The sequence below is a fragment of the Sinocyclocheilus grahami genome, unplaced genomic scaffold (genome assembly GCF_001515645.1).
Source record: "Sinocyclocheilus grahami isolate Dianchi unplaced genomic scaffold, SAMN03320097.WGS_v1.1 scaffold1648.1, whole genome shotgun sequence".
NCBI lineage: Eukaryota > Metazoa > Chordata > Actinopteri > Cypriniformes > Cyprinidae > Sinocyclocheilus > Sinocyclocheilus grahami.
In genome coordinates, this window is record NW_015506827.1 from 359007 (window position 1) to 372111 (window position 13105).

The 13105-nt window shown below is 39.6% G+C and overlaps 2 protein-coding genes across 3 annotated transcripts in view; both read right to left on the minus strand.

Moving 5' to 3' along the window:
* Window positions 1-1801, minus strand: part of LOC107571764 (eukaryotic translation initiation factor 3 subunit C-like) — a 33196-nt gene extending 31395 nt beyond the window's left edge. The window contains exons 1-2 of one of the 2 annotated variants that reach the window (XM_016258128.1): window positions 1663-1801; window positions 1220-1341 (exon numbers count right to left, since the gene is read on the minus strand). In XM_016258128.1, the coding sequence (XP_016113614.1) occupies window positions 1220-1323 (104 nt within the window). In that variant the 5' untranslated portion in view covers window positions 1324-1341; window positions 1663-1801. The remainder of the gene's footprint in view (window positions 1-1219; window positions 1342-1662) is intronic. The other variant, XM_016258127.1, reaches the window with a different exon arrangement.
* LOC107571759 (serine/threonine-protein phosphatase 4 catalytic subunit B-like) lies at window positions 1669-12286 on the minus strand. Its single transcript, XM_016258121.1, has 9 exons — window positions 12142-12286; window positions 9093-9138; window positions 8920-9038; window positions 8786-8837; window positions 8542-8592; window positions 7231-7386; window positions 6944-7045; window positions 4604-4845; window positions 1669-3217 (listed from the first exon to the last, which is right to left on the minus strand). Exons 3-9 carry the CDS (start codon window positions 9015-9017, stop codon window positions 3088-3090), a joined length of 831 nt encoding a protein of 276 aa, XP_016113607.1. The 5' UTR covers window positions 9018-9038; window positions 9093-9138; window positions 12142-12286; the 3' UTR covers window positions 1669-3087.
* Window positions 12287-13105: the final 819 nt, after the last annotated feature.

The following is a 13105-nucleotide window of genomic DNA, read 5'->3' on the forward strand; positions in this document are numbered from 1 at the left end:
TGTGTGTGAGAGTGTGTGTGTGTGAGAGTGTGTGTGAGAGAGTGTGTGTGTGTGAGAGAGAGAGAGCAGCACGAAAACATCGCAAGTGCAGGAGTGAGCTCTATTTTGTCTTCTTGCAGTTGAATCTTTTGAAATCCCAATAAATGCGCATACAGGAATCTAGACGCAGAATAGAAATTAAATTTTATAAGTAGTAATTCGATTCCCAACCCTCCGACTAAATTGTTTCATTCCTGTATGGTTACTATGGGGCTATGTAAAATATTTTTTGCAACATACTAGGTTTATATTTGTCATTTTTTCCCTGATAATCATCTGTTACCTGACCGTTGACATCACGATACTTACGAGACATCGGCGATATATGATAATATCGTCATATTGCCCAGCCCTAATGCATGCACTACACGGGTGAGTACACAGTGCAAGAACAGCATTTATTCAAAATAGAAATATTTTCTAACAATACAAGTCTTTACTATTACTTTGTATCAATTTAAAAAAAATTCTGAATACATTTATTAATTTCGTAAAAAAAAAAAAGAGAAACAAAATGTACTGACCCCAAACTTTTGAATAGTAGTATATATTGTAACAATTTTTATTTTGAATAAACAGTTCTTTTTAACTTTTTATTTAGGGAGGAATTCTGAAAAAAATATCACAGGCCCCCAAAAATATTAAGCAGCACAACCGTTTCCTACACTGATTCCAAAACCGCTTTAAATTGTAATATTTCACAAAATTATTATTTTTTCTGCATTTTTGATCAAACAGATACAGCCCTGATGAGCATAAGAAACTTCTTAAAAACATATAAAAACCTAACTGATCCCAAACTTCTGAACGGCGGAGTAAACTAAGCGTGCCAGGAGTGATGAGCCGGCCTTTCAACATAATTTAGCCCCAATTCATTTTGACAATTTTAAAACATTTTTATGCTTAAGCCATGTATGTTATTTTCTAAAGTTCATTACTATTTTCCATTATGGCTAAAGTTTTTGTTTATGTTTATTTTAAAAACCACCAGTCGAATAATCAGTCATATTTTAACCATTTGAATCATCTGTATTGGCAAATCAAATCAACTTCCCACAATACAAAACACAGAAAGCTGGCAGTCAGAAGAGAGTAGGAAGTCTAACTTGCTAGCTTGTTTGTTGGTTTTCCCTGCCAAGCCAATATTACAGAATGCACACTGACATAAACACAGACTCACTGCTGCTTATTGAAAGTAGTCCCGGTCGCTTTGGGGGTGATCTCGTCGGCGGAAGAAGATTCCTCCGACTCGCTGTCGGATCCGGTGGCGAAAAACCTCGACATCACAGACGCCTGCTAGCTCTGAAACCAGAAGAACACAGAGAGAGACCCTGTCTCAAGCGATGTCACGAGAATAAGCGGCACAAACGGCTGTAAGCACACCAGCGATTAATGGCATTAGTTAAACGGAGAATTACTCGGGAGTCGTAATAAAACCTGTAACTGTTCATTCCTGAAAGCTCTATCCAGTCACTCACTCTGAACGCTCCTGAACGGGGCAGTAATGGAAATAACTGACCAGTACGCCGCGTGTGGCGTGATGAATAACGGTGATGGCTTCAGGCCTAACGGACCAAACCTGCCGTTAAACCGACTACCGCGCGCGACACATCCGGGACCTACCTGTTCTCTGCTGGAAACGGAAGATCTCTCGATTGTGAAATCCCTTTGTGCAGATTTTAGATCCAGATTTGCGATTTTGTGAGCACAACTGACGGCGTGCGTCAAAACGAGTTCGGCTCCTTCCGGAGAGAGAGCGGAAGCGACAGAGGCGCGCCAAACCCGCACCGGAAGAACAGCGCTCTTCCGCCGCCCGCCGGCCTGGAGCGGAAGTACAGGAGCCTGCACCGGAAGACAGCGCTGATCTGCTCTGAAGGCGAGGAAAGGAATATTTGGGGGTGGAGTGTTCCCTGAACCTTCTCATCGCTTCCGTGTAGTTCTGTGCTGCTTTTGTTGTTGTTGTTGCTAAAGAAGCATTTCTCATTCTCAGTGATGTGCTGCTTGTTTCTGTGCAAACCAAGATGCTTTTTTACATTAAATGGTGCATTTTGATCAATAGAAAGTACAAATAAAAAACCTGCATTAACTGAGATATAAATAATCTGTCCCCTTAGATCAACTTAAAGCATCCTTGCAGAGTAAAAGCATTCATTTCTTAAATATACAATATACATATTTTAAATCATGTGTGTTAAAGATTAGATATTTACAAGGTCACTCTTTTTTTATTTGAACATATGAACGAGTGGCAGTTTACATTTGCCCAAATGCATGAAATGTAGCCTTGCATATATTTAGATAAATCTATAAACTGAATTCGCATCTATATGGCAATGCTTCTTTAAGATGTGGAAGAATGATATTATTAAAGGTGACTGAAAACGGGACACTTGCTGAAGTTGTCTCAGTGTTCTTAAATATTAACTTCTACACACATCACATTACTCCAGGATTCAGTTAGAAAACTATTCAGTGGATTTAACACAGAAACTCACATCTTAAATTCATACAAAAGTACATTTTATTTTCACAAATTAAAAATAAAAATCAAGAATGAGTCCCGCAGAGGGAGCAGGGTGTGTGTTCTGCAGTGTCCTCGTGCGCACAGCCCTGCAACCATCACTCCGGAGGAAACTGATGACCCCAAGCTATAAGCCATTCTCTCACGCATCTACCATTCACACCAGAAGAGAACGCCAAGCAAGAGGTCCAACAACCTGCCGCTTAAAACGCATCTCTCTGAGGAACAGCAGAAATATACCGTGAAAGCCCTGCTGCCGTTCACGTACATTATACACGTCTACATCTACAGCGCACCGCGAGTCAGAGCCAGAGCCGGCACAGCCGAGGAGGACGACTCCACGCCACTGTGTGTGTGTCTGGACGGCAGAGAGAATGTGAACGTCCATGGAAAATAGAAATAAAAAAATGGAATATTACAGAGAAAGTAAAAAAAAAAAGCACAATTAAGACAGTTGGTCAGGGTTAGGGGAACAGAAACACACACAGGGCGGCACTTCCTGCGGAGCGCGCTGCATCCGGACTCGCTCACAGGAAGTAGTCAGCGACTGGCTTTTTGGAGGGAATGCCTCTCGTTTCTTGTGGAGCAGCTTCGAATATGATGAACTCTTTCTGCAGGTGCTCGTCTAGCTCCAAGATCGCCGCCACATTACCACACCTGAGACACAGACAAGTGGACCATAAGTGCTGTGTTTTCTTGATAACATCGTTCAGTAGAACAAATCTTCTGTTCAGTAGAACAAATCTTCAATTACATGCAACGGTTTGAATTAGACAACCATAAAATGAGCTGTGCTTCAGTGAGTCAGACTCGGCTGAGCAGGAAACTCTCACATTCACCATCAAGACGTAATCGACAAAAACACAACGTTTCCAGACTAGATTTAAAGGATTGTTGGTTATCTATTGTTACTATATTAGTCTCAGTCCGCAGCCCTGAGTAACACAAAACCACAACTCTAATCAGGGTTATTATAGTTGATTAAACTTAAAACCATAAAAAATTATCTTCCTTACTTTAAATACTTTAGTTGTATACAGAAAAATACAATGATTATAATGGCTTTCAATTCATTTCAATTCACTGCAATAATTGGTAACTGGAAAAAAAAATTAATATACATCTTTAAAAATTTTTTTCAAATAATTAATTCCAGCTAGTTTCCAAGCCAACACTTCTTATTTTTATTTAGTTCACTTGAAGTTAGGGATGCACCAAATGTTCGGCAAGCGAAATTATTCGTCCGAAAACAGCAAAAACAAACAAACAAACAAACAAACAAAAGAAGCTATTTCGGTGTTCGGCTGAATAAGTGAACGATGACGTGATGCGATCGAACAGAAACCAGCGCAGAGTGAGGCGCGCGCTTTATAAAGCTAGAACCCCAACATTCATAAATGTTAGTATTGTGATTTTACTGTTGTTCTGTAAATTGAAGATTATAATAAGTACAACATTTATTATAACATTCACATGTAGTGTTCAAATTGGGAGCTGTAATATTTTCTAATGTTTTAAAAGAAGTCTCTTCTGATCTGCTTTTATTTGTACAGTATTCATTTTAAGTTAATCTGTGCTTTGTTATAATATCTGCTAGAATGTTAACAGATGTTTAGTGTGAAGTAAATATTTTTAAATATATGTTTTGTAATTTCTTTTTTCTTTGGAAAGCAAGACAAAACGGTAAAAAGCACATTTTGGCTAATTTATGCAATGGTGGAAAGAAATTGGCAAACTACATGTGGAAAAACACACAAAAAACAGTGTTCGTATTCAGCCTCCGGCTCAATTTTCATTTTGGTGCATCCCTACTCGATGAACTACAATAACTAACTTTTCTGAATTAAAAATTAGACATTACCAAATAATGTGAAATAACCCACTAAAACGTTAGAATAAAAATAAAGACTGAAAACAACTAATTTAGTAAAAAAAAAAAAAGAAAACTATAATAATAAAGCGAGGATACTAAAACGAGACTGATTCCAATAAGATTTACTATGATATGTATTTGGGTCATGCTGCAGGGGATTGTGGGGACACCTGTAGCAGTAGTTGGGAGCGGACCACACAGTGAGAACCGTCTCGTTGAAGTGCCACTTGTACCCCTCCATAACGAGCTGATGCGCTCTGCAGATCATGTCGATGTCGTTAGCAGCGTTGAACTGGGCCACGACGTCGCTTCCGAACAGATATCCGGCTCCCCGCGGGCTCACGCCCCATCCAGTGGTGTCTGCAGCAGAGATGGCAAGGCTCAACCCTTTACATGATCGATCCTCGTTTAAATTAACGATCAATTATTCCATTAATCGTTAACCTCAATGCTGCAAAATGCGTCTACTGCAGTGTCACTCAGTTTCATATCCCATCATGGAGACCGCTGAATGCTGTTGTATTTTAAAACACAATCGCAATGTTTGCAATTGACATCACTGGCATTCAAAATAAAATGATCCCAAACTTAAAGGGTAGGTCACCCAAAAATTTAAATTAGCCCATGAATTACTCTCCCTCAAGGCATCCTAGGTGTATATGACTTTCTTCTTTCAGACGAATCCAGTCGGAGTTGTCTTTCAAGTTGTTTAATGCCACTCAGCGGGTGTTGCATGCTTCAGTCCAAAAGAAGTTAAATAATGTGCATCCATCCATAATAAAAAGCGAATCGATGTGTATTTGTAAGAAAAATATCCATATTCAAAATGTAATAATCACTTTATTGTAGCTTGCGCTCACAGTCCTACACGGAAGCAGCTCCGGGCGGATGACGTATGAGTTCAGCGCTGCGCATGCTCCGCTCAGAAGTGACGAACGCAGAAGCACAGCGGAGAGATCAAAACAAAACAATGGTCACTTATTAGAAGCACAAAACGAGGATTTGTAAAGAAGAATGTGGGAGGATTTGGATATAAGCCAAGAGGAGACTGGTTTTCCTTTGCTAAAGTAAGGAAACTTTGCTTCCTTTGCTCCTCTTAACAAAAGGCCATTGTTCACCCCCCGGAGCCATGCGAGACGTTTTTTCCTATGGATGGATGCACATTATTTAACTTCTTTTGGACGGATGCATGCAACACCCGCTGAGTGCCATTAAACAGCTTGAAAGATCAAAGACCATTTTTAATATAACTCCGACTGGATTCGTCTGAAAGAAAAAAGTAATATACAGCTAGGATGCCTTGAGGGTGAGTAATTTGTGGGCTAATTTTCATTTTTGGGTGAACTAACCCTTTAACTGCAGCACGTGTTTCTGAGCCGCTGTCAGAGACTGCGGCGGAGCTAAAGAAAAACACATGTTTATGTGAGTATGACACAAGTGAGGTACAAAGCTTTATTTATAAGAGAAATAATGGGTTAGCAGGCAAATGTTACATCGTGACCATGCTTTTGCATGCTGTTCTGTGTCAGCCGCACCACACGGTTATTGTTGAATAAAGTCGTTATTTTTGTTTTCTTTGCATACAAAAAGTATTCTCGTAGCTTCATAAAATTACAGTTGAACCACTGATGTCACATGGATTATTTTAACGATCTCCTTGCTACGTTTCTGGACCTTGATTGTGGTAATTGCATTGCTGTCTATGGGAGGGTCAGAGAGCTCTCAGATTTCATCAAAAATATCTTAATTTGTGTCTGAAGATGAACGAAGGTCTTACGGGTTTGGAACGACATGAAGGCAAGTAATTAATGACAGAATTTTTGGGTGAACTATCCCTTTAATCGATTGCATCTCTTATTAAAGGGGTCATATGATGCAATTTCAAGTTTTGCTTTCTCTTCGGAGTGTTACAAGCTGATTGTGCATAGATAAGATCCCTGAAGTTGCAAAGACTAAAGTCTCAAAACCAAAGAGATATTCTTTATCAAAGTTAAGACTCTGCCACGCCCCCCTAAATGATGCTGAAATCAAGTCACAGTAAAGTTCATATAGTTACAAATTCAAATTCATCAGACTCTTGAAAAAAAATGATCAGAGTTTCCACAAAAATATTAAGCAGTAAAAACTGTTTAAACATGGATAATAACAACAGCCATTATTAGTTATAAACAAGCAGCAAATCAGCATATTATACTGATTTCTGAAGATCATGTGACACTGAAGACTGGAGGAATGATGCTGAAAATACAGCTGCGCATCACAGAAATACATTACAGTTTAACACATATTCACACAGAAAACAGTTCTTATAAACTATTTTACAGTATTGGAGAAAATACTTTGTAAGATAACTTAGATACTTTTCCAAAAACATTAAACAACAACAAAAAAATTTAATAAATAAACAATAAAAATTATTCCAAACTTTTGACTGGTAGTGTATGTACAGCTATTACGATAACAACAATAACATCTCGTTCCAAATGTCCTGAACAACATAATGACAGCACCTTCAGCGCAAGAAGTAACAGAAAGGTTTCGACGCTGTAAAAGCCTCGGTCCACAAAATCTCCCATGAAGAGGTAGTTTGTTTCTGGAACATCGCCTCCCACCTGAAGGACAACAGATGATCAAATACTGATTTTTCTTATAAACTATTTTACAGTATTGGAGAAAATACTTTGTAAGATAACTTAGATACGTTTCCAAAAACATTAAACAACAACAAAAAAATTTAATAAATAAACAATAAAAATTATTCCAAACTTTTGACTGGTAGTGTATGTACAGCTATTACGATTACAACAATAACATCTCGTTCCAAATGTCCTGAACAACATAATGACAGCACCTTCAGCGCAAGAAGTAACAGAAAGGTCTCGACGCTGTAAAAGCCTCGGTCCACAAAATCTCCCATGAAGAGGTAGTTTGTTTCTGGAACATCGCCTCCCACCTGAAGGACAACAGATGATCAAATACTGATTTATTAACCAGTATATTCCCGTTAGATTACTGTCCAATAACTCTAGCATGTGAATATTTTTATTTTATGTCATACCAGCATTTAAAGGCCATATTCATGGCAAACTCGATAAAAATAAAAATTATATTTATCAAATTAATTACAATACTTAAGTGAATTGAACGAAATTTAACAAACATTTTTTTTACAAACAAAATAAAAATGAATAACAAATATACAAAATATTTCTGATAAAAATTCTAATATTTTTCAAGGAAAAACTTTTAAAAGATCTGTAGTAAATCCAACTTTATCCACACAAATACAGTACACTTTGATAAAGTGATGCACATTACCGCAAAATGTCAACTATATTATTGCACGTATGTGTAAACAACTTTTTCCACCAGCTCTAATTAGCTAAATATGACTATAAAGCACCAAGATATTTTTACTTTATAAATATTATAATCATGATTTTCGGTAAAGCTGCTTTGAGGCAATGCGTATTGTGAAATAAGCAATATCAATACGTTTGACTTGACGTGTAAAGTAATGCCCATTGGATAAGAAAACTCTTATTATTATTATTTTCTATACATTACTTTATCATTCTGCATTTAGTTTTCAGGATTTCTCTCTACTGGCCCGGTCAGGAGACTGGTTCAGATTTTCACTGCCACTAAACAATAAAATAGCTTGTTATCATTGTTTCTGACCCATTTTATCTTGTATTCTAATAAGCTTATGTGACACCAAAATTACTTCTAGCTACTAGACTAATAAATATAAAGTTCAAACATTATTAAAGACAAGTGAACAGTCAGTAAATAAGAACAAATTTCAAGCAATAGCATAATTGAATATATAGAACAAAGATACAAATGAAATGATGCAATGTTTGATTTAAATTGGATTGTAGAATTTCTAAATTTGGAGCAAGAAGCAACAGAATGGTCTTGACTTTAGCTCAGTGAAATACTTATCAGCAGCCCCTGAGCTTTGCTTCTTACTTGAACACTTTCAGATCGCTTTAATGTTTAATTAATCAAGGCTTAAAAACATGTGCAAACGATAATCCTTCGTGATGGCGCAGCAGTCCTTACTGTCCAGCCCTGCTTTTCATGTGAAAGACCTCAGACTCACCCGAAACAACTCCTTCAAGTCATAAAACTGCCCATGGATGTCACCACACACCTGAAGAAGACACGCTATTAACGACCCATACACAATCAAATAATAACAGAAAATACAAATAGTTTATTATAATCTTGAAGATGATATTTGAGAAAATATCTCAAAAATTGTTTTGGAAGTCAATGGTCACCAAAACGGTTTGGGTTCCAACATCTCTTCTTTTCTGTCTTGCGCGCTGTTTGTGAATACTCACTGTGACCGGAGAGTCCACCCTCTGTACGTTACTCTCTTCTACAAGAATCTCTCTGGAAGACACACACAGTCGTATGAGCACATGATCAACACAGAAATGCCTTTCCGAGCTGCGGACCGGTCTTCTGTGATCACCTGGCTTTGGCACACAGGGCTTTGACCTCGTTCTCCTTGATGAGCTCACACCTCCTGAGCTGATCGATCTGTCTGTCCAGATCACTCATGTCCCCCATGACGGGTCGCTGCTGTGTGCCCCACACACAAACACACACACACACACACACACACACACACACACACACACACACACACACACACACACACACAGATCACGAGACGCGGAGGGGAGGAAACCTGTGTGAGCCAAAGAAGAAGGAAGACACATTTTCAAATAGTCAACATTTACTATACTATCTACTTCTCTTATTCCAGTTTAATATGCAAAGATGAAAAAAACAGCGTCATAAAGTGCCTTAACAGTTGCTGCCCACTTTCCAGAAGTATTTTATTCCCACAGGCCAGGGATTTTTAAAAAATCCATCCAGCTTCAATGTGAATCACAACATCATGAACTTCTTTTATTTGAAGCAATAAAGTATTTCAAAATCAGACAAAAAGACAAAGTTACAAGACAACTGCTTTAATGAGACAAACGATGGAATATAAATAAGTAAATATAAAATTGACTTACAGACGTTGTATATACATAGAAACAATGTATTACACATTTATTGCATAAATAAAAAAAAATATATGAATTTAAGTAGTTTGAGAGCTCTTCTTGATAGTGAGTGGGCGCTAAAGAGTTATTTATTCATTCACTGACTGACGGAGAATCCTTTGCAGAATCACGAGTAATGTAGTTTTTACAATTCTGCTGTTAAACACGATTATTAAAAAATTCAGCCGAAATGATATGGACTGACCGCTTCAACAAAACCATATGCATCAGTGTATTAACCTTGTAGCTCAAAGCAGGTTGGTTTTTAAAGGTTTAGAAATTATTGTTAAAAAATCAACACTTGTGGAGAAAAATAAATAGGATTCTTACTTTCAAAAACCACTGATCACATCAGAAACTTGTCTTATAAATTTATATAAATATGATTTATAAAGATCAATGTTATAAACCGGCTGTTGTGTTCTATTGCTTCAACCAATCGCGTGCGCTGAGGGCGGGACTAACGTGTTTGCGCGACCAATGATAGATGGGGGCGTGTCTAAACCTGTCTGATATGTGGCGACGGTAGTGACACAGGATTTACACACTGATTTTTTATTTATTTTTATTATTAATATTATTATAACATATGAAACACAGAATGACATTAATATACTACATGCCAGCGAGCAAGAAAATAATGTACCTTTTAAAAAGATTCACAGTTTTTACAGCTTTCTTATTGGAAGAGTCAGAGATCAAATACAGACACAGTTTAACTCTTCCAGAAAACGGTTAAAGAAAGGCGTACACTTACAATACTTACATTTCTGTACAAAATATTTGGCGAGGAACAAAATAAGATTGAGTAAATAAAAAACATCTGATTGTTCTCTTTCAAAATGTGTATGACCCAGAATAACATTTTCATATTTCAGTTCAATTTCAGGAATTATCCCACAAAAAATACTCAATGTTTTTCCACAGATTCTTAGTATACTCGCAATACCAAAATAAATGAGACAAATCTTCAGTTTGGAGACCACAGAGGAGCAATTTACATCAAAATCCTCAGAAATAAACCTTTGTAAAAGTTTAACTCTTCCAGAAAACGGTTAAAGAAAGGCGTACACTTACAATACTTACATTTCTGTACAAAATATTTGGCGAGGAACAAAATAAGATTGAGTAAATAAAAAATATCTGATTGTTCTCTTTCAAAATGTGTATGACCCAGAATAACATTTTCATATTTCAGTTCAATTTCAGGAATTATCCCACAAAAAATACTCAATGTTTTTCCACAGATTCTTAGTATACTCGCAATACCAAAATAAATGAGACAAATCTTCAGTTTGGAGACCACAGAGGAGCAATTTACATCAAAATCCTCAGAAATAAACCTTTGTAAAACATGTTGTGGGATAGCACCGATGTATCATTGTATAAGACACTTCTTTTATCTTCTTGTACAAACATAATTTGAGGCAAACCCCCCTCTAGCCCAGTTAAATCCCCTACACGTGTGTGTGCTCCAATAAAAGCTGGCATTCGGTGAAGAGCCACCTGGTCCTGGAACACAGCTCATGCTCCTAGTGTCTGATTCAGAGCTAAGAGCTCATTACCAGCATATGCATCCAACACACTGAGATCCCTGAGACCTTGTTATTACAACCCTTCATAAACAGAATAACCCCAGAAGGGATAGCTCCAGAAACAATAGCCTATTCTTTTGCTGTAATTGGGATTTTATAATGTGACAAAAACTCCTTTTAAAGGAATCGCTTGATCATTGAATAACTGACTCACCAAAATAATATTATTTTTAGCCCAATTATCAAAATAAATTGATTTATTCTTGTACAGCAGATCTCTGCCAGATCATATGACTGTGTGGGGGAACGATGCTTTTAATTAAAGCCCGATAAGCGACACTGTTGACGAGTACACCGTGAGGCAACGCAAATGACGTCACGCCATGACGTCATGCAGCAGGCAGCGTGCATATTTTAGACAGTCCTTTTAATGAGGTTAGCCGTTTTCTTTCGAGACAAAGGCTTTCTGAAACCAGTTAAATCATAAGAATATTTTATGATTTATGATTGACACCGTCATGCTGTGTTTGCACATTAAACAGGCGGATGAGGTACTCTGACCGTGTAGCGCTTCGTCAAGTTCAATAACTCCTGATTTCAGTCAAACGACACATTTAATAAAAGTGCAAAAGCTTAAAATGAAGCCCGGACATATTTAAATCAAGTTCTGATGACAGTTCAATCTTGTGTCGACATTAGCCGAGCATTACGACAGCTCTTATCGCAATAACAGCTTAAAACCATGCTTTTAAACGTCTCCCTGATACAAAACGTTGTCAAATGGATCATTTTAGAAGGGTCTACCTTACATTAAATGTAAAAACTACTCGGCTCGTTTCGCTTAAGTTGACGGTGAACTTAAGACTGGCACAAGTTTCCTGAGAACTCACAGATTAATTAACCAACTCCAGACAAACAACACTAACAGACAGAGTTATTAATCGCCGCGATGTGAAGAGTCCTGAAGTACTTCCAGCCTCAGGCGAGTCGATCCGGGATTTAGCAGCGCTAGCGTTAGCCTTAGCAGCTAAAGGCCTTAAACAACGCGCTCAACTGCTCAAAGACACAGCACAGCTCAAGAAATACACGAGCGAAACGTACCTTTAATTACTCCAGACAGCCGTGTAGCAAACAGAGCAATCTAAAGAGTATAACCTCAGTTCGTTTTTAGGGCTTCCACCCGGTTCGTCGCTCTTTTCTCCCACAGCCTCCACCGCTCTCGGAAAGACAGACCCTCCACCGCCCCTAGCGGCGCAGCGGCGCATTACAGCCCTCCGGCGGCGGAGTGACACATAACAGCGAGCGGACTACTGCTGCCCTCCGGGGGCGGAGTGACACATAACAGCGACCGGACTACTGCTGCCCTCCGGGGGCGGAGTGACACATAACAGCGACCGGACTACTGCTGCCCTCCGGGGGCGGAGTGACACATAACAGCGACCGGACTACTGCTGCCCTCCGGGGGCGGAGTGACACATAACAGCGACCGGACTACTGCTGCCCTCCGGGGGCGGAGTGACACATAACAGCGACCGGACTACTGCTGCCCTCCGGGGGCGGAGTGACACATAACAGCGACCGGACTACTGCTGCCCTCCGGGGGCGGAGTGACACATAACAGCGACCGGACTACTGCTGCCCTCCGGGGGCGGAGTGACACATAACAGCGACCGGACTACTGCTGCCCTCCGGGGGCGGAGTGACACATAACAGCGACCGGACTACTGCTGCCCTCCGGGGGCGGAGTGACACATAACAGCGACCGGACTACTGCTGCCCTCCGGGGGCGGAGTGACACATAACAGCGACCGGACTACTGCTGCCCTCCGGGGGCGGAGTGACACATAACAGCGACCGGACTACTGCTGCCCTCCGGGGGCGGAGTGACACATAACAGCGACCGGACTACTGCTGCCCTCCGGGGGCGGAGTGACACATAACAGCGACCGGACTACTGCTGCCCTCCGGGGGCGGAGTGACACATAACAGCGACCGGACTACTGCTGCCCTCCGGGGGCGGAGTGACACATAACAGCGACCGGACTACTGCTGCCCTCCGGGGGCG

Excerpts from the sequence above, each read along its gene's own strand:
- LOC107571759 (XM_016258121.1), bottom strand. The coding sequence starts at position 9,017 with ATGGGGGACATGAGTGATCTGGACAGACAGATCGATCAGCTCAGGAGG. Across the intron at positions 8,593-8,785 it reads GGGTGGACTCTCCGGTCACA|GTGTGTGGTGACATCCATGG; the intron begins GTGAGTATTCAC and ends TGTCTTCTTCAG. Across the intron at positions 3,218-4,603 it reads GCTCCCAACTACTGCTACAG|GTGTGGTAATGTGGCGGCGA; the intron begins GTGTCCCCACAA and ends TCTGTGTCTCAG.